The sequence below is a fragment of the Ischnura elegans genome, chromosome 6, assembly GCF_921293095.1.
Source record: "Ischnura elegans chromosome 6, ioIscEleg1.1, whole genome shotgun sequence".
In the NCBI taxonomy this organism is placed as follows: domain Eukaryota; kingdom Metazoa; phylum Arthropoda; class Insecta; order Odonata; family Coenagrionidae; genus Ischnura; species Ischnura elegans.
The window spans coordinates 61,573,617-61,594,747 of NC_060251.1; the positions used below are offsets into that span (position 1 = coordinate 61,573,617).

General features: G+C 38.0%; 1 protein-coding gene across 1 annotated transcript in view; it reads left to right on the forward strand.

Moving 5' to 3' along the window:
• The first annotated feature begins 812 nt into the window (after positions 1-812).
• The window catches only part of LOC124160831 (protein takeout-like), a 36,667-nt gene continuing 16,348 nt past the window's right edge, over positions 813-21,131 (forward strand). The window contains exons 1-2 of the mRNA XM_046536921.1: positions 813-1,120; positions 9,765-9,869. Coding sequence (XP_046392877.1) covers positions 9,773-9,869 — 97 coding nt within the window. The 5' untranslated portion in view covers positions 813-1,120; positions 9,765-9,772. The remainder of the gene's footprint in view (positions 1,121-9,764; positions 9,870-21,131) is intronic.

Below are 21,131 nucleotides of genomic sequence, written 5' to 3' on the forward strand. Positions count from 1 at the left end.
GTGAGAACCACGTGTTACCACTATATTTTCATTCAGAATGTTAGAAATGGTCGAGAGGGGAGCGCTTACTAAATACTGACTTCTATCTGAGTTTTTCGTGAATAATATTTATTTTTTTACAGAAAATGACATCATGAAATTTGTTCTCAAAAGCTTAAGCTAACCATACCTGAAGCAAATTTTTTTTCAGTGTTTTCGTCATATTTAATACCTATACGCTTCTATTTTGTCGTTGTATTCATTATTTAAATTTACGATTATGAATGAAAAATATAAAGCATTCCAGTTTATTGAGCATGACTATACGGGACTGGAAAGATTGACCCTTTCCCGAAAAAGTTCCGTATTTTTTAAAATCGGTAAAAGAAGTAGGTTTCAAGGTTTTTTTATGATGTTTTCAATAGTTTTAATCAACCTACCACCAGGAAAATGGCCTAATTGTGACATTTTTGTCATAATAACGGAACAAATATCCGGTTTCCACATGTAGATTTCTATTATCAATGAAAAATTGGGTTTTTCCCACATCTCGATGCAATTTTTGAAAACGTAAACTGTCAAAAAATCTGGGTCCGCCTGCGTATTCCTACCCCTCTGCGTACAATCCCATACCCCTTTTCCCTCTACCTCCACCTCCAACTTCTCCTACCACTTTCCCCCTCCCCACGCCTGCAACCCACCCGCCTCCCCCCCTTCCCCTACCGTATCCCTCCTCGTCCCCCTCATCTCCCTCCCCGCCCAACCCCTACCATACACACCTTATAGGTAGGGGCTGTCCAAACTCACCCTCTCCCTCCTTTTTGTCGCTTTGCTAATGCAGTTGGGACAGTCTGGAAGTGAAGAGAGACATCAGTAGTCTTCGGGTGCTCCGCCAAAGACGGTACCGGTGCGAGGATAGTCGGGAATCCCGCCTACCAGCTGGTGTCGTGCCGCACAACGATCGTGATACCGATAAGCAGAGGGCCAGCTTAGATCTTCCGGAGAACCCTACTACTCTTTCTTTCGTGTGGATCGACTCTTCCCTACCAGAAGGATTTTTTCCAACAGCGCACTGTGCCCAACGTGATCATCGTAGAGAAGAAAATCTGCTCGAGTTAATTCTCGAGACCTGTTTATCTCTGTGAGTTTTACATCGAAGGTATTGTGGGAAACTAAATTGTGTCCTCTCGTGATGTTTCATTACGTGAAGACATGCCTCTGATGCATTAAGACATTATACTGAAACTTAATGGCTGACCAACTTGAGGCGGAAGACGATATTTGGAGGAACTGTGTGACAAGAAACATAATAACAGATACATTTATGTTGCATGTTCCACAATTTTATTAATGGTCTGACCCAGTTCCAACATTTTACACTGCCTTTGAGAATTACATAGTGTATAGTGTCGAAACCTGGGTCAGACCATTAATAAACATGTGCAACATGCAAGAATAGTGTAGCAGTGATTTTGTTTCCTTAATGGCTGGTGTGATATGCTAAGTATCTGCAGATATTGTTTTCGAGAAGGAGTTTTCCTCAGTCATGATGTTTTAACAACTTGATTCTTCTTTACGTAGAGAAATGGATTTAGGATTTTTTCGGTGCATACCCATAGGGGACCTGCTGAGCAATTATCTTCATCTGTACATAATATTTTGCATACATTTGATAAGGGTGTAAATATTTTCGGATCAACGGAAAATAGAGTGCTATTGCATGAATCATCTGGCAATCCTGAAACACGAAGCCTTGTATGCTATGGTAAAAAATTTATTATACTCTTTAGCGCAAACTTCTAATTGAAATTAATATTTGCAAAAATATCGATAGAAACCAACCGAGGAAAATATTTTGTGCGGTTTACTTCCCTCGGAGTTTTATGTGTGATATGAGGATTCCATATGTTCATTATAATATCAATTTAATGATTTGATGAAAATTGACTTCAATTTTGAAAAACCTGAATGTCATTCTAACGTCTCTGTTCATATTTTTTGCGTTCGTGGTCATCGGTTAAGTCACAGTCAGAGATTCTATGAATACCTCGTCTACTACTCCTCGAATCAGGGTTTAGAAAGTGAGTGGGGATTTTTTTCAAATTACTATCGCTAACGTGTTTCCCCCTGGTTATAGTATTGGTGGAGTTATGCCGCAGAAGTTGTTTTGATGAGAACTTTATCTCCATTAAAAAAACATGCTTCCGGTATAATCGTAGCTTAGGAGTCAAGATCGAGACCTGGTCAACGAGGAAATAATTTCTGTTTATGTACACCACGCCTTATTTTCCGGTGAAAAGTGAATTTCTCTTCGGTGAAAGCTACGTCGATGCCTAACGTGTTACGGCATATGCATGAATATTTTTTTTATCCAGCCGTGTTTTCCAACCAATCGATTAGCACGAAATTGTACTATATTCATCTTGAAATTGAAAATTTTGCACGGCACTCAGCTTTTTTTTCCAGCTGTTATGCATTTAAAATGAGATACTCGGGGAAATTTCTCATGATTTTGATGGTAATCTCAGGATTTCATCGGGGCCATTATTTATGCCATCTACAAATTGTAATTGATATCCTCAAATAAAATTTTCCTTCACATAGCGTTCATTCCGAAAAAGCGGCTAAAAATCACAACTAGTTCTCCCTGATTATGCGACTGATAAGAATTTGCAGGCTTGAGGGAATTACTGGAAAATTTTAGGGAAATGCAAAAATTAAAAAAAAATATTAAGAATCATGTATTGCATATTTTTTACACCGAATAAATAATTTTGCAATATTTGTGTAATTTAAAAAGTTAATCCGCATATAAAAATCCTGATTTTTTTTCAAACGAGGTTCAATCAATTGAAGGTTATCCAATGCGTGGATGAACAAATATATTTTAAATATTTTCACAGTAGTATTATCTGTAAAAATCGAACCATGACTGTTCACGACGGGTATTATTAAAAAATTCGTTCCAATGAAATATTTTGGCCCCAGTCACTCATTAACACCCTTACGCTACACCGAGCGTGTCTGAAATATTTGGCTCCCAATGCTTTGTATTTCAATTTTTTCCCGTCCAGAATGCGTGACGGTAACCAAAACTACTTTCACTACTCGTATCTCGTTCTTTCATCGTTCACCTTACTTCTCGTACGTTCAAGGCTTTTTCGACTCTTCATTTCCGTATCGTATTCATCATGCACCCATCGGTTGTGGAGAACGAGAATGGAGTGAGTATAGCCCTTTCAATTACTCTAAATTATTAAAACACCGTGGATCATCGGTCGTGAGTCGGAGATTTTATGAATAGCTCATCTACCACTACTCGAATCAGGGTTTAGAAAGTGAATGGGGAATTTTTTCTGCTATCGCTAACGTTTTTCCGCTGGTTATATTACTAGCGTAGGCATGAGTCTGACGCAACCGGAGTCCCACGATGTTTCAATAATTTATAGTAATTGAAGGTACTCTACTCTCTAATTCTATTCTCGGAGATACGTATTCTCTTCAATCGATGGGTGCATGATCTGGCTAATACGGAAATATAGAGTCGGAAGATTATAGTTAAAACATTCAGAATGAGTATAATCGGCCCTATTATCATACTACACGACTATAAATGTAACCATACCATGAATTCTTTGAACGTGACCCTAAAACGTATTGCATACTCAATTTCTTGCACAGGCGATCAATGTTTAGAAATTTTCCTATTCGTGTCCAAGTAATTGAAAATTTAGGCTAAGCTATTTATCAATTTTTCTCAATGGTGCCACATGAGAAAATTTAGTAAAAGCAACATTTGATGTAATTAATTTACTTGATAATACGAACGATATGGATAACAGGAAAGGGTTGTTGGAATAAATACATGGCATGTATCGCTTACAGACGTAGGCTTGAGAACGTCAAGGATATGTGAGGTAGTTTATTTGATGACGCTTGAATTATCTTATACATTGTTCTCTCCAGTTCAGTGCTCTTTTCATGGTGCGCTGACAAACTGAAAAAATGATAGGTATTCAGAGGGTAGGTAGCAAGCACGGGAAGTGAGTTGTGAAAGAACGAAGAATACTTTATGCTTCCCTTTGTGAAATACGAATGCTCGTACTTATACGTACGTACGTATAGAAATTTATTTATCCATCCTCGATCTAGATTTTCTTCAGTAGACAAAATTCGTTTGAAAATCAACGAATGCTAAAGAAATCAGTTTGGCGATGTGAAAATTTTAGATTAGACGTTTTTAATCTTTTTTTAAATTATAATAATATTAATTTTGTTGTTGTTTTCTTGTTATATCCTCAAGCCTTTTTTGATGCCAAATTGGCGTCTGATCACTTTACTGTGTTTACGATTAAAAAAAAATTATTTTTAGACAATGAAATATTCATTCTAAACAATCATTCAGAGCCGAAATTTTTGTAAATCTATACATATTTCTAGTATTACTCATAAAATTGTAAATTTAATTGCTTGAGTTACGTTACGTTAATACAGTTATAGTAGTTTACATGTGGGAGGGAGCACTCAAATTTTTCAAAATATGCCATATTTGACGTCCTTCAACTTACATATCAGTAATTTTACGCTTTTGGAAACTGATGTTTTTTTCATTGCATACTAGGGCAATATTATTTTCGAAATGTGAAAAAATTAAAGAGGATGAGGTTGGACTTTTTCCTTCTTTGCGGCGAGTTGATGTTTTAACTAAATACGTAATATATGCTATAATCAGATGGTACCTTTGGAGAAAGTGTTATTTGAGTGAATTGATAATTTTTGAAAATGGTCGTCTCCACTGCTCAAGACAAAATTTGAATAATCGACGTGTAATTTTGGCGAAAAGCTGGAGAAACATGTAATTTTACTCACACTATTAATGTTACTTTATGTAATTTACGGCTTAATTTGACCGAGTCACTGGGAGAAAGTGCTAATTGAGGGACTAGCTAATTTTTTTAAGATGGCCAGTTCTATTTGGAAAAATTGTTGCGAGATGGAAGAAAGTGGGTCGAGGTTATCGGGTAAGCTAGGATGCTATCATGCAGTTGCGAAGTGAGTGCAGCAAATTATTGCACTTTTTGCGTAGATATACGCTTCACATGACTTTAATTCCAGGAGTGTAGAGGCAATTAAAGAATTATGTTTACGTTACCTTAAACCGCTATGCTTATGGCCGTGGTATTAGTTTCTAGTAAATCTCTTATCCTACCATTAACACATCGCTGACGTTCCACGAGTTTAATCGTGTTTTCTACATTCTTCCTTCATAAGCCACCTGTAATGATACATCGTAACTACTTTGTCTAAGCACTATTTGCATCAGTAGATAATGTTTTAGACTCGATTGTCTCGGTATTTTCGTTAGTTATTGAGTCATTGAATTAATTATGATTGAAAGCAAAAAAAAAACAAAGCTTGCTGGGAAATATACTTGGCAATGGGGTTGAGTTCCAAAAAATAATCTTTTCTTAAATGTGCTAGGAATCGGAGTAGCTACATTTCATAGAGAACTGGTTCTCAGTTTTGTATTTTATAGAAGCCTCCTTCCCTCTCGATTTCTGGGTCTCATTACTAAAGGAGAAATGATGCCGAATTTATATTTCAATATTTCGTATTTATAACAATTATTGTGAGGACAAATGAACAGAAAGTCATGAAGAATGACAAATAGCGATCATAAAAGGGTTATAAAAAACGAGTTCGTGGCAGTGTTTCTGGGAAAATGAGATCTGTGCTGTTGGAAAGCGTAAAGAGATATTTAAAAATGGACAATCTGGATTAGCTATGTAACTTTTTCTCCTAATGCCCTTTATGAGATTATCATTAAGTGTCAAAAAATGGAATGATAATTATTCTCATTCATTTAAAAGTCTCCATAAAACCAAATATTTCATTCATGAAAGAATTCTTCAACCCTGAATAATAAGAGTCTCGTTTCAAGAGAGGTTTTTTCCACAGTATTTGAAGAAAATGTTTACTACCATAATTAATAAAATCCACAATCACACAAATGCCAGCGAATATTTTTGCATGGTTAACACCAACTGGTGAATGTGGTCGAAATTCAGATTTTAAAATGTGTAACTACAGAGTAAGAGCTATCGGTATACCTGTTTTTTTCATCTAATTTTGTTTCATTTTAATGATACAGGTAAACGTTCATATTTTCTACATTATTAAAATGTCGTTGGTCTAATTATAATAATTGCGATAGAAAGTCGGTCATGATTTTCGTTCTGAAGTCATGTCTCTGCTCCGTCAGAAAAATGCTTCCGGAGACGGGAACATCCCTTTCGCCATAGATTTTTTGTTGGAATATTTTCGAAGTGCAAAGAGTAGGGGTGCATTGATCATGAAAGCAATTGATACAATCTATGACCTTGACTACCGAAAATGTTTCCATAACGAATTACAACACCCGATCGTCACGTAATAATTTTTTTTCGATGTAAAAAGATGAGATAAGTTTTTTAGAATTCCGGCGAGGCTACGTTCGATTCACTTCCGGTTGCGCCACTGACAGATTCGACTGTTTTTGCTTCTGCTCCCTTAATAATATCTCTTCCTCGTTGGCGCAAAATATATGCAACTATATATTTTCCCATTTATCCACACCATTCGCCCATCATTCTGTCCCCTGTAATAGTCAAGGTTACGCCGGAAGCTGGTAAAAAAAGCGGGGAAAACTATTAATTTTGGAAAGCTTCCCGTGAGGTTTGGGAAAATCTGGCGGGAAAAAAAGAAGAAAATAATTGACTGTTGACGGCCGTGCTCGAGGCAATGCGTTCCCTCGCGTGTGTGGTGTCCGCTGTGATTCCTCGGCTCCGATTTTGGGTCAAGTGAAAGCAAAGTCATCGTCGAGGAGACCTCGACGGAGTTCTCTCCCGTGTGTCTCGAAACGACTCAAATCTATTGCCAAGGTTCATACCTCCGCGGTCAAGATAACTTGAAAGGCCTTCCTCCTTTTCTTTCCGCTATGCAAACACGTGGAATGGATTCTGTCGCGTGTTCAGTTGAATTCTTTGTTGACAGAGTTTAGGTTGTAGAAATTAGACATGACCGTAAAAATGAAGTTATACACCGTCAACGTCATTGGTTGAAAATTCTGAGATTTTAAAATCTTGGAAATGGATTTGGATTCTTCTATATTTTCTTTGATAGGGAAGCCACATTTTCACGCACTACTGTCGTCAATATTGTCTTCATTATTTTTACGAAGCTAGCAGTATAGCTATGTGAAACTTGCATGTGATTTTTAAAATGCCTATCGGAGAATACAAGAACATTTCAAATATTATGGTCTCTGAAATCTGAGGCCAACATCCAGAGATTGGTTTGAATCTACTCTCCAATCCATTGCCCTAGCAATCGAAATTTTCGTATTTACTCGTCTTCTCTTTTAAATTCTTGATAATTTGTACTATATGGGCCATTTAAGGTCTATATTCCTCAAAATTTATTTAATATTTACAGGTTTTGATTTATTTGTATGATTATCAAATGAATACAAAAATTAATTGCAAATATTGGATCGTATTTCGTTTCGAAATCTTCAAACATCCGTCCAAAATATAATGTTCATGCAGTGACATTGAGGAAACATTTGTGGGCGAATGAAGGTTTTTTGGGGGAAATCAATATAAATAAATAGTCGCCCTAGCGTAAAATTTTTACCCGATTACAGTCATTTATATGTGCATCGGATGGTTGAAAACTGAGTGTTTCAGTTAACATTAAAAAGAAGAACTTGAGTGTTTCAGGTTAAGTGTAGTTTATTTAACCAGGTTGGGCAGCTGGACACATTAAATAACTTAAGTTCTGGAAGATTGAGAGGTAGGTAGTTGGTTTCAGGCTCATGGGGTAGTTGGTTTTGAGATGATGTGCTATCTAACCTTTGAGGGGTATGGGGGCTTCCCATGTAGGCCAGTATCATGGGAAAACAAGCTTATTTACCATGGTGTATGTATCCATTGGACGGGATGATATTTAATAATTTATTTTATTTAATACATCCTTTACCAGCGGAAATAGTACCATTGACCTTTTCAGAATTTTTAACTTAACCACTAAAGGAACACGAATATCCATACCCTCGATAGGACCAACCTACCCCGGTGGGATCCGAACCCGCGACCTCTTGTGTGTTAGGCAAGGACTTTAACCCGCCGCCACTGAGGCTGACATAGTTTACGTACGTTGCGTATATGACGTAATTGCAAGAGAAGGAATCTAAACTGGGGAGAATTTAATGTAAATAAAAATAAGTGGAATATCACTGTCTTACTTTAATATTTGTATACTCGAAGTATTTGTTCTCGTAGACACGCGGAAGATGCTGAGAAACGGGATTCTTTTAGAATCGAGAATTCAATTTCACTTTCGCCTCGCTTGAAATTCTCCGGAATATTCAGAGTGGACCTGGTTCTTTTTGGTGTCGTCTCTCTCGTACGATTTGCCCTTAAGTTTCATCAGCCCGCGAGATAAAACAGGAGCAGTGGATAAGGTGGAGAACACATTGCATTCTATATCTTTTATGCATATGAGCCACTGGTTTCGACACTTAGCCATTATGAAATTACTCAGTATACAATTTTTCATATTTTTGCATTAGCATTAAAATTATGATGAGCGTAGAATCGTAGCGGGTAAAGCGCCTGGCTAATGACCGAAGGATATTCTAAGTGTGAGGTAGCATATGGAATGGAACTGCCGCTCATACCGTGAATGTGTGTAATCTACACTGCTGTAAATTAGTCTGCGTGGTCTCCACTTTCACCTATCAACACTCACTATGGGGATAAACTATTCACTGAGACAGTGATTAAAATTATGTCTGGTAGTGAATTTCAGTGTCTTAGTCGGTTGCAAACCTTATTAAGGTCGTCAAAGTTACAAGTTGATTGTTATTCTATCAATGAATTCTGCAAAGCTTTTTAACATCAAATCAATTTGAAGACGGTTGACGGTGTATTTAGGCGTAAATCTGCATGAATCAATTTTTTAGTGAAAATTGGCTCAGGGAAAGGGAGCCTGGAAGAATGTAGATTAAAAGTATAATGCACTCGCCTCTCTAAAATTTTCGCACTAATTTGGCTTTTTCTGTTCTTAAGAAGTATATTTTAATTTGAAATTACCTATTCTTTGAGTTTGGTTTGAAAAATTAAAAGTGTTTCATGGAAATTTATAATGCAAATTATTACGCTCATTTCTTAGTTACACTTTTCAACATAAGTTTCACAGATTCACAGTCAGAAGCAGTGTATGAATATATATGCTGTGTTTGATGCTTTTGAGCTTTTATAGTGCATGAATTAGTTCTATCATATATAAAGTTCATAATTAAGCAGAAATTAAGCAGAATGGTAATAATTTGGAAGAAAAAACTAAAAGTCTCGATTATTTTTAGTTATGTTGAAGATTTATCGTAAAACTTAAATGTTTTTCACTTCATACCATTGTAATGGCATCCTATTGATACACCAACTCAAATTTTGCAGAATGATACGTTCTTAGACTTTTTTTCAAAGATTTCCGTGCTGAATGATGAGATATATCGACGGTATTTCATGATTTGGAGTATATTTGCAATTGCCAAATTTTAGTGTCAAACTATGAATGAAAACCATGATTTTGCTAGAAAAATGAAATGAAATGTGCAAAGAAAATGAAATAATAGTTATAGGAAAATATATATTTGACTACTTTATTTCGTAATTTCTTTAAAAAATAAACTGTCCCTTTTTCCTTATTTATTGTTTTAAAGTTATTTCAATCTTTCCACACAGGTTTGAATATGCTTCAAAGGATAAAAATGAATCTATTCGTCTTGTGTTTATTCGCTGGAATTGCAGTGGTGACGTCTCAAGAAAATGAGCAAGCCATCGAGACACGTGAGTTACTTAGTTATAATATTTAGACATATTTCTATAGCTTTTTTTTATTGTTTGATTGATTACTAGCACCAACTGAATAAAGTTCGTGAAGATGAAGCTGAAAAATATATCCATTTTGTGAAGTTACATTTGAGTGTGGAATAGGCGTAAAAGAGGACGTATTATTTCTGTCCGATTGGTCTTTTTTCGCAACGGATTTCTTGTACATAATTTACGTTATCATCTTCAATATATCAACGCGTACAAGGTGGAACCTTGTCAAAATATGCTTTTTATTCAACAGTGAAGGTTTTTCCTTTGAATTTTTTTCAGATGTAAAATTTGTGTATTTGAGATGGAGGCTAATACTAACTTTCATGAACCTTAAGTATCCATTGATGATAGCGTATGTTTGAAACAAATTATTTATTACAAATTAGACATTATACGCAGTGGCGCCAACTCCATGGGGCCTTAGCGGGCCCGAGCCCCCCCCAAAAATTCGTTACAGATGTGAGGAAAAAATGTGCCAGGCTTATCGATTTTCCCCGGAGTGTCCAGATATCGAGATTCGAGTGATCAGGATTCTAATGTTGACTCTTCTAAAATGCTTAAAAAACTTAAAATTCACTACTTATAAAATTTACCGGGGAAAGGTCCCCGGTTTGGGCCCCCCCAATATTTTTTGCAAGTCGGCATCTCTGATTATACGTCCGGTCAAGAGGGACTGATGCGTCCTCTTAAAATTATATCAAGATGGGGTGTTTATTTTTTCTTCGTATCATTTTCCCAAGTGTTGCGATGCCCTTTGATGTTGTGCAATGTTCGCTCACGCTAAGGCCAGTGGCCACATCCCGGAGATGTGATATTCCAGCCCGTTCCCAATTTATCTTCAGCGCCAGTAGGCCGTATCTCCTTAATACCATAGATTTTAAGCAACTGATAAAAGCTAGCACCTGTATATGCTACTCATGCTAGCCAATTATTCGTCTCATCCGTTTAACGTCTTTTCACCTAAAGTTTCGGTAGAAAATTATATGATTTTCTTGCTCTAATTAAGCGGAAAATGAAAATGTCTCTCCTTGATAACGACTCTTGCATTACATGGCCCTCATGGAAGGAATACGACATCTATCTTAACCATGAACGGTGAAAAAACTATTAAACGCGAGATCTTTAGATTTTCTAGAGAAAACTTATTCTCACCGACATCTGTGCTACTTTTGGTACTCCTTTAATAGCGCCTTGGAGAAATCGCTTCTCTCTAGAAAGATGTACAGTGGAAGTATACTATGCATGTGAAACTGATGGAATTCATAATTTTTATAATAAACTTGAATTTTGGTCATGAAAATGTGGCGGATAAATGAGATATCTGTTTTAAGCGACAATCCGGTATTTTTTTTACCTTTATGAGATTTTTACAAATTTATAATCAAAGGGATTATTCGGAAACTCCGTGAGACAACTTCATATGTGGCTGGGCAAGTTCTTTGAACATAGTTTTTTTGTGGACAGTTAATATTTTTAGAGAAAGAAGTGATTCGATGATTGCCATTCCTAAGTTGCTGATGAATTCAGGATTTACTTTACCGAACAATGTCTCGGAAAGAACGGATAACATTTAAGACTATGAAAAGGATAATTTTTTATTGAATAAAAACGTATTGTGGTCCCAAAAATAATAGCTGGTTACTCTATTCTAGCTCTCATTTACTTCTTATTTTACATAAGTAAATGACATTCTCGGAAGATATAGATGACTGGCTACACTCAAATCTTAATATGGAGTGAAGATAATTGTTCGATAAAGTTATTTACAAATAATGAACCTATGCTAAAGTACAAGCTGATTAGGATGCGATTCGGAGGCTACTGTTGTGTCCCGAAAGACAGAACAAAACGTGGAATAAACAATAAAGATCTCCGACCCGAGTGGCTAGGCCGAAGTCTCGAAGAGTGGGTATAGGCACCAAAGAGTAGAAACTCAAGCGTTGGCTTTAAAAGATGTTAATTAGCCCTGGCCGGAGCGTAGCAGAGCCTCCGGCTGCACCTTGCAGATTGTTCCCCGAGTACCAAAATTCTGGGGTATTTATACGCTTCCCTGGACCAGGAGGCTGCAGTGGGTGGCATGAGAAGGGTCCTTTGCGAAGGATTCCCACGGAAACAGTTTCCTAGGGAGAGAAACTGCAATATTCGGCCATTGTGCCGGTGGCCCAATAAGCGAAACCTCTGTTTTAACATTTAAACCCCAACACGGTTTGGGAGGACGTCTTCCAAAATTATGACGCCTGACGAGTGGACCAGACCACCTAGAAATGGGCAGCTGGGCCTTAAAATCTCCCCTTCACTCTAAGCGTGACCCCTGACGCTCCCACGCCAGCCTCCTGGACACATAAAGCACAATGACAGCTTCCACCCTCATACTTACATCTAGAAGAGGGGGCGACATACATAACACTACTATCAGTTTAAATTAGCAGTGTCGTACATGTTCATACGATATAAGTCACAAAAAATGGATATTTTATTCCCTCAAGTGTAGTCAATGTAAAAATGTTAGAGGGAAAATTAAACGCTTTCCGGAAATCTGCGACTCATTGTTTGGAGACGACTCTTAAGAAACTCATTTAAACTCCATGCGTAGCGTTTTTTTTACGCGGCTCGATGATAGTCCTTCAACCGTAAGGTGAGGTGTCATCATCAATGCAATCGCTGGCTTGGCTTGCTTTTCTATTGATCTTTAGCAAGCTTTTTTTATTCATTATTTTTATGAAGAAATGAAGAGCTCTCTTATAATTTCTAAGATGCCGATTATAATTTTGAAAGGGAAGATGCGCTTTTCTAATTAGTCTGAGAAACGCAGCTCGATGATCAACCGAAGGAAACTTAAGACATTCGATTTTGCTGTAAATAGAATGCAGAAAGTGAGAATTATTGTGGAATAAACTTTATAACCTTCAATGGGCTGGCAACACGCCAGAAGAAGAACCAGAAGGAAAATATTACTATCAGGAAGAGGAGGCGTTGTCTAAGGAAGTATCCCCTTAAGAATTGGTTGATGACATTGTTATTGTGAAAATGCATAGGCTGGCAAAGAGTTTAACTTTATGTCCTTTACGACTTTCAGTTTCTTCGGAAAATCATCATTTCTCTTCTTATGAAGGGAAATAATCCCTTTTAGGTACGTTACCTCAGGGAACTAACGTATGGCGTAAATTATTGACCATAATTTCTACGATGAGGAAGCGTGGTAGCCTAGTGGGTAGAGCGCTATGCTGCTGACAGAAGTGTCACTGGTTTAAATATTTAACGAAGCCTTCGGACGTCCCCAACACACAAAATCATTGAAATGCCAGTTTAAGAAGGAAAAAGGAATTGGCTCACCACCATGAATTTGTAAAATTTAAACGCTTGTAGCTTATTCTGAGGTGTGCACTACCCTTACTAACCATCCTAACCTTAGGGTTGAAACACTGGATGAGTTCGCACGATACGATGTACGTAAGTGTTCATCTTAATCAGTAATTTTATTTTTATGACGATTTTACGCGAATATGTCATCTTTTTTTAATTTTAGTTAATTTTTAGCTATCGCATAACTTTGGAGACGCTAGTTGGTTGGAGGGTAGATGGCTTGGCTAAAAATAGTAGGTTCCTAAGTTCAAATATGGATATCAAAAAACAAAAATCCTCTTTTTTCAAGTCGAAAGAGGAAAAAAATAGCGGACGTCTGAACTTCACTCTTGGATGCGTAAAATCCTCATACCCGTAATTTAGTATGGGTCGAGTTCGACCCACACATATTCAAACCGACCTTTGAGTTTTTGCACTGGGTGAATGGTTGCACAAATAGCTTACAGTGCTGAGTTGAAAGAAAACGGGCCCTAAACGAATTGGGTAAACTCCGGCATGGCTCGATGTGTTTTTATTTTCCCATTTCGTATTTTTTCGTAACTGCTATAAGTTTGCCCCTTCGCGGATTTCCCATTATTATTTCCAATCTTTCATGCCTATTTACAATCCGCAGACACCAGAACGGGGCTCTGCCTCGGCAATGAACGCAAGAGCGTCGTATATAATTTCGCAATGAAATGCAGTTACCAAATATCCCCCGACATTATATATTTTGACACACTCGTTTCGTTTCGAAACGCGTGCGTAGTTGGGCGAAAATGAAAATGCGACGGCCTGCGGTTTAGCGCGTGCTTAAATGTCGTACGTCCGCGAAATGAGCGGCCGATTATGAAAGGAATAGGCGGAAATAATTTGGCGTTAATCGAATGGATAAGACGTGATCCGTCCACACTCCTGAGGAGATATTAGGGAGTGTAGTATATGATATGACGATGGCTCTAATGGAAGTGAGGCATAGACGAAGGGAGTAGGAGAGAAGTCAAGGGTGGTGCAATTCGAAATGTGGCGATACAGAAGAATGATGAGAATCAAATGAATCTACCGAGTCAGTAATGAGGAAGTCCTAAAGGCCGTTTTACACGGTACACGGAATTGCGCAGGTTAGAGCTGCATTAATTTCTAAAATGGCGTGGAAAAACGCGAATGCATGAACGAAATTAGAACAGGAGCTATTTTGCCGTCTCGCATCCACGCATTCTCGCATGTGTTGTAGCAATTCACCGCTTTACACGACGCAATTTTGATTGCGCCTTCACACGTACGTCAGACTGCGCAATTCCGTGTACCGTGTAAAACGGCCTTAAGAAGAGAGGGATAGTAGAGAAGCATCACGAAAACTTGACAAAAAGACGGAACAACCTTATATGGCACATCTTGAGACATGATGCCCTGATGAAGACAATCATCGAGGGACATGTAGATGGCAAGAACGGAAAAGGAAGACCACGAATGGAATATGAGGATCTGATTAAGAAGGATGTGAAAAAGAATAAATGCGTAGGTGTGAAAAGATTAGCCGATATAAGTAATGAATCGGAGAGCTTCGTCAAACCGATCTTACGGTTGTTGACCAGTGATGATGAGCTCTACTGTAACCCATCCAAATCAACCTTCGGGTTGAAACACTGAATGAGTGAACATCGCTTGAACCTAAGAGGTTTCTTCGTCGGTCAATAATGGTTCGTTGTCGTAAAAGACAGAAGTCCACTCAAAGCGAAGTGTAGCTTCCGTACGTAAAACAATGCCTCCAAAGAACTTTGCAACGCATTGTTATGGTAGTTGGGCAAACTGAGTCGCTCACTTCGCCGTCGAAAGGAAAAACAGCCCTCGCCGAGAGACAATCTGGTCTCGGATGGATGCGGCCGAGGAAAAGACCTAATTTTTACGTCTCATCGACATCACGGCGCGTTTGTTACATCACAGCCGCCTTCCGACAACAGCTCCCATTCCACCGCGCGTCGGAAGAAAGCACGAGGGGCCGCCGTTATGAAAGCTCCGGGAAGGGAGCACCGATCGCGAACAGCGGAGCGTGTCGCGGTAAAAGGGGACTAGTTCAACGGATAGGGACCTACTTAACAGAGACGGGAAGCTCACCAGACGATGCGGTTGGCCTGGTGGTGTTGTACTGATTGCGTCCCTTCTTAAGGTTGACGTTGCCGTTACAATTCCATTCAAGAGAAACACTTGATTTAAACTTTCGCAAATATATTTTTATAAAATTACCGTAAGCGTTGTGTTTATTCATACAATCGCCATACGATATGTATATCCGTACAGTCTTCGATGTTATGAAGGCGAAAATTAATTCCGATATATAGTTAAGGGTTTAAGAGTGTTGAGTCACCAATCCCAGAAAGAAATATTTTACGTCTTTATTAATAATGGAAGACACTTTGTTTCTTCCACAAGTTAAAAAAAATTATATTTTATGATATATTTCGGCTATTACACCATTATCAAATACGGTATTTTATTTAAGGTATTTGATAATGGTGTAATAGCCGAAACCGGTCATAAAAAATATTTTTTTTTTTAACTTGTGTAAGAAACAAAGTACCTTTCATTATGAATATGGAGCCCTTCCACCACGAACGTGCTTCAAGTTTCGATTTAATTTTTTGTCATGACAACGTTTTACCATAATAACTTATTTCTTCCCAGAGATTGGTCGCTAATTCTTTTAACTAATATTTTTTTCGTAATACAGTTGATGGATTACCCAACTACAATTCCATTTGTAAAGCCTAGATTGTATAAAGAGGAAAAATTAATTCCGATTAATAATTTTTAAGAACCCTGCTGATGTTTTAATAAATAGGTCGAGAAACTTTGGTCCAAAGAAAAGATGTATTATAATTAGTCCCAAATATTCCGGCCAACCTTCGAGAATAAAGAAGTAACCATCCTCAGAATTTTTCTTCGATTGAGGGTGGGATTTCCTGTCCGCCTTCCAATATGAATCGCTAACTGCAGAAAGGCATCATGTCCAAGTTGGACGATTTTTCTTTTTTCTTCTTAAGTTGTTGCTCGGTGCAAGACTCAACGTTTCCTACTAAAAGGAAACATGTCATGCTAATAACACCGAGCATATGTTTCGATGAAATGTTTTCTTTTAGTAGTTTGAAATAGTTTCTGAAATGCTAGGTGCAAGACTCAACGTTTCCTACTAAAAGAAAACATGTCATGCTAATAACACCGAGCATATGTTTCGATGAAATGTTTCCTTTTAGTAGGAAACGTTGAGTCTTGCACCTAGCATTTCAGAAACTATTTCAAACTACTAAAAGAAAACATTTCATCGAAACATATGCTCGGTGTTATTAGCATGACATGTTTCCTTTTCGTAGAAAACGTCTAGTCTTGTACCTGGCAACAGCTTCAATAAAAATAAGATAAATCGTCCAACTTGGACATTATACCTTTCTGCAGTTAGCGATTCATATCTGGCACAGCAGTGAAGCAAATGATGTGACGCTTGCCGCAAGCGTTTCCTCTGGGAGGGAGAAGTCTATATTGGTGCGCTTGGACGAGTCGGTTTTCTCCGTTTCCGCGAAAAAAGAAGTAGAGACCGAGTCAGCACTTGCTCCCTTGTAACCCTCACGTATCCTTCCTGGTTGGGAGTGATGCCTTTCTCGTGTGATGGAAAGAAAGTGATGCCGGCTTATTACCTACCGCCTTCGAGGAGGAAGCTGACTCGAATTGAGCTTATTCGCTGTTAGATGACTCTCGGTGTCATAACGCAATGACGCCATAGTGGATTGAAATCGAATAAAGCTGGCCCAAAGTTGACAGTTTTTTTTTTCGAGCTTGGAAGCTGAAATAAGCGTGAAAAGTCTCAAAAAGTCTGCACAGTCGATGACGCAGAAATATTTTTCTGCGTTATCAACAATTAAAAATATGACTGAGATTTGATTTGAATAATTTTCGCAAAAATGGCCAACGTTCAATTTTGTCACCGAAAAGTTTATATTAAAGCCCAAGGTTTTTCAACATAAAAAGACTGGAGCACAACAGTAAACGGATATGGATTTGTAACTGTCGTTACAAATATGTAACAACAATTGAAAATACATAGTTAAAAACAGCAGGATTCAGTCCGTAGGACGGGCTATAAAACCTTGGTCTCCGGAGGGATTTTGTTTGAACCAATCGAGATAATTTACATCGAGAAAAACTCTATATAAGAGTACTGAACTACGTTTGAAGCTAGTAGATATCAAATGCAGCAGTACAGTCACATTATTTAGCCAGTTACGGTGGCGTGCGTGTTTTTAGGCGTGCCTACAGTTAAAAAGGAAAAGAGAAACTACGTCCCTCGGACGAAATAATAAGACGGGATCGAAGGAAAACGAACTTTAAAGCGAGCAGGGTTGCTTATCTTCGAGTTCCATTTAGACATTGGCACACCGAGTTGCGTTTGCGGTGGTAGATTAGATACATCTCGCCAAAGGGGTCCGAATCCATTCTTATTTTCTAACTATTACGTGAATAACCAACCGCATTCAGTGACCGTGAATATTTTTTATCTTAGGTTTTTGTATCCTCAAGAAAAAAGTATTTTCCCGCCGGTGAAACGGGACCATTAAGTTACGGAATGTGATTATGCTTCACAGTTTAGATCAAAGACGGTGTTTCATAGCATCAGAAATCTTCACATAACAAAATAAGAAAAGTAAGATACAGCTTAAGTTTTAAGAAAAAGGATTATTTTTTAAATATCATTGGAGTTTAATGTGCACAAAATCTTAATGCTTTGTAACGAAATATTTTTTTCACAAAAATGTAAACACAATCTACTGTGACATAACTATCAGCCCATCAGTTTAGAAAATTAATGAAAATATTTTAATACTTAATACAATATTTGTTTATTCTTCTTTCTTAATTAACGAATGAATAAGTAAATAGCGTATTTCGTGACTCCAATAACGTAATTTTATTTCGTTACTCAGAAGTTTCAACCTTGATTAAATGAAATAACTGTTTGCCCTACGTGTCGTGACATTTCGGAAATAGTTTTTTCCTTCCTAAGGTCTATGATAAACCTGGTCTACATGCATTATTGTAGGAAATATTAAAAAATTATACTTATGTGGCATAAAAACAAAAAAAGTAGTCAAAATTGTCCTCGGATTTGTCTTCAACCGCCTTTCAGTTTACCACTGTCTTTGCCTATTTTGTTTTATGTCTTAATACCCTATCACTTTTTTCATTTTTTAAATCTGTAAAGTAGAAAATAAAATCCATAAAATATATAGATAACTGCATAAAGCCACTCCATATTTGCTCGCGCGAATGTTTTGGTAAAACCCAACGCCAAAAAAAATCCCGTTTATTCGCGTGGACGAAAGCATGCCGTATAGTCACTCCCGCATTGCGTCCGTCATGTTTTTTTTTAATCTCCCTCGGCTGCAACTCTTGACGTAACTAAACGCGGACCATTTTTTTCCTTCAATTCCATTCGCCCCCGCAGTACACATCTCCTCCTTTTCAAACAGTTCGCACGGAGCCCGCTGGTTTCTGACCGTCCCGTCACGCCGGTTTCTTCCGGGCGCATTCGGGAGAAAGTCTTTTCCTCCATTATAGGGGGGCTCCCACGGAGGAGTACTTACTCACGCCGACTTCTGATCCCCTCCCACCGACACTCGGTCCACATCCCTCCCGGCGACTCCGCCGTCTCCCTCCGCCAAGCCCCAAGTCCTCCCTCTCGTTAAAATTTTTAACATTTCCAATCTTTCACCCCGCCTCCTTCCCGCTGGAGGATAGGCGGCGTCCCCTCCCTCATCCCAGCGGCTTTAAGTCTGTTGGAAGTGCCGAGTCCAACTTTCTCTTCTTAAAAGTGACCATGGATGGAGTGAAGCCGTAATGGGTGATGGTTTAGTAGGAAGAAATGGGAATGCCTCTCCCATCGCTTAAGGGGGCTGCCTCTATCGTCTGAAAATCTACATTAGCCAAAGTAGAAGAATAAATTTATTATTACATATATATATATATATATATATATATGAAAGTTTAAAAACACAGTCACCAAAAATAGACACAAAATAAAAAAGAAAACACTCACACGAAAATTAAACTGAGAGACTTTCGCGGTTGTAGCCGCTTCATCAGTCAAGGAGAGAATGAGGTGGGAAGGAGTGTTTTGGAAAAAGGAGTGTGTTGGCAAAAGGGGAAAAGGTGATGGGAGGAGGGAGGGGTGTATTGGGGCGGGGCTACAACCGCGAAAGTCTCTCAGTTTAATTTTCGTGTGAGTGTTTTCTTTTTTATTTTGTGTCTATTTTTGGTGACTGTGTTTTTAAACTTTCATATTATGTGCTACGTTGCATCGCATTTCTGCAAAACATTGTATATATATATATATATATATATATATTTTTTTTTTAAATCACGAGATGTGGGTCATTTAAAAAAAATATATATATATATATAATAAGGGGTCGTGAAGCATATAGTTTGAATTTATTATTACATAGATTTTGGTAGTGCTTTTACGGAGCATTTTGTTAAAAGTAACTAACAAGGGGAATACACGACCTTCGCATCGCCGATCGAGCTCAAATTTTGCGAATCGGTAGTTTATGGGTACAAATGTAATATGCCGAAGCGAGACGACGCACTTCTCGTAAAATTCCGAGAAAAAAGCAATTGAAAATCGTTAAAAATGAAAGTACGCTATATAATCTGTTTTGAACGCACATGTTAAACAATAGGGCGTCAGCCCAGTGGATACGGTGTCCGACTGTGGAGGTGAAGGTAGCGAGATCGATGCTCGCTCAGGGAACTTTTTTTTGTGTTAATTTTTAAAAATTTTATTGTTTAAATTTTTAAAGTTCGTTTTCTTGTCTTCGTTACTACTATGGAATATATTTTTAAAAGAGTTTTTTAAAATATTTAAATCAGGAATGGATCAGCTTGGGATTAGGAACTGAGGATGAAGGGTGGATAGAAACCCGGCGTCGGCATTAGCCTGCTCTTAACGAAAGGCGCCAAGGGGACCACGGCTTAACGTCCCATCCGACGGACGGTGTACTGCACAACTAGTGTAATCCACATTACACGCAGGGATTGAATTTAGGAATGCCCCTTAATTCTTTACCGAGATTTGGATGTGGAAGGCCAGTACACTACCTCACCACTCCAGTTAATCCTTTATTTGCAATTTTCAGGATGGAACTCATCATAAAGACATGCAAAGCAAAGTGATTTGCGGCACCACGAACAAGCAGAAATGGCTGATCTATCGGAATGTTGAACGCGTGGTTCGCAGCTAATATAATTTTTATCGATGAGCAGCTCCCAGCAATAGTGCCACACACACGAATCATCCGTAGGAATATCCAAGGATAGAGTCTCTATGTTCAAAAGAAGTGTGTACCACTAACGTATCAAAGCGATTAAACCAAAGGAAAATATCACTTGACACACCTTATCTTATGTACATTCACTCCAAGATGGCTCTCTGCCTAACAATCTACTATTTATCTCTCCTCACCATAGTATCAAATCAGCAAAAAAAAATCAAAACAAAAACAAACATTCTCACAGACAAATAAAACACAACAAATAAACTCAAAAACAGAAAACAAACCAAACACATAAAAAGGTGATTCCGGTCATAAATACACATACATCACCCCCTTCCGCTCATGCCCGTCGGCCGCGAAAAAGGGAAAAAATTTGCATAACTTTCTCCAATTATTCGATTCTTCTATTACAGGTTATACAAGTACCCACATAACATTATATGTTTCCGGGAAAATTATTGAACATGCATGTTTGCTTCGAAGCTCGCTGGCACGAGACAATTTTTCGTAAATGTAAATGACGTGTGTTTTCCTTCAGAAATTATGGACAGTCGTTGCA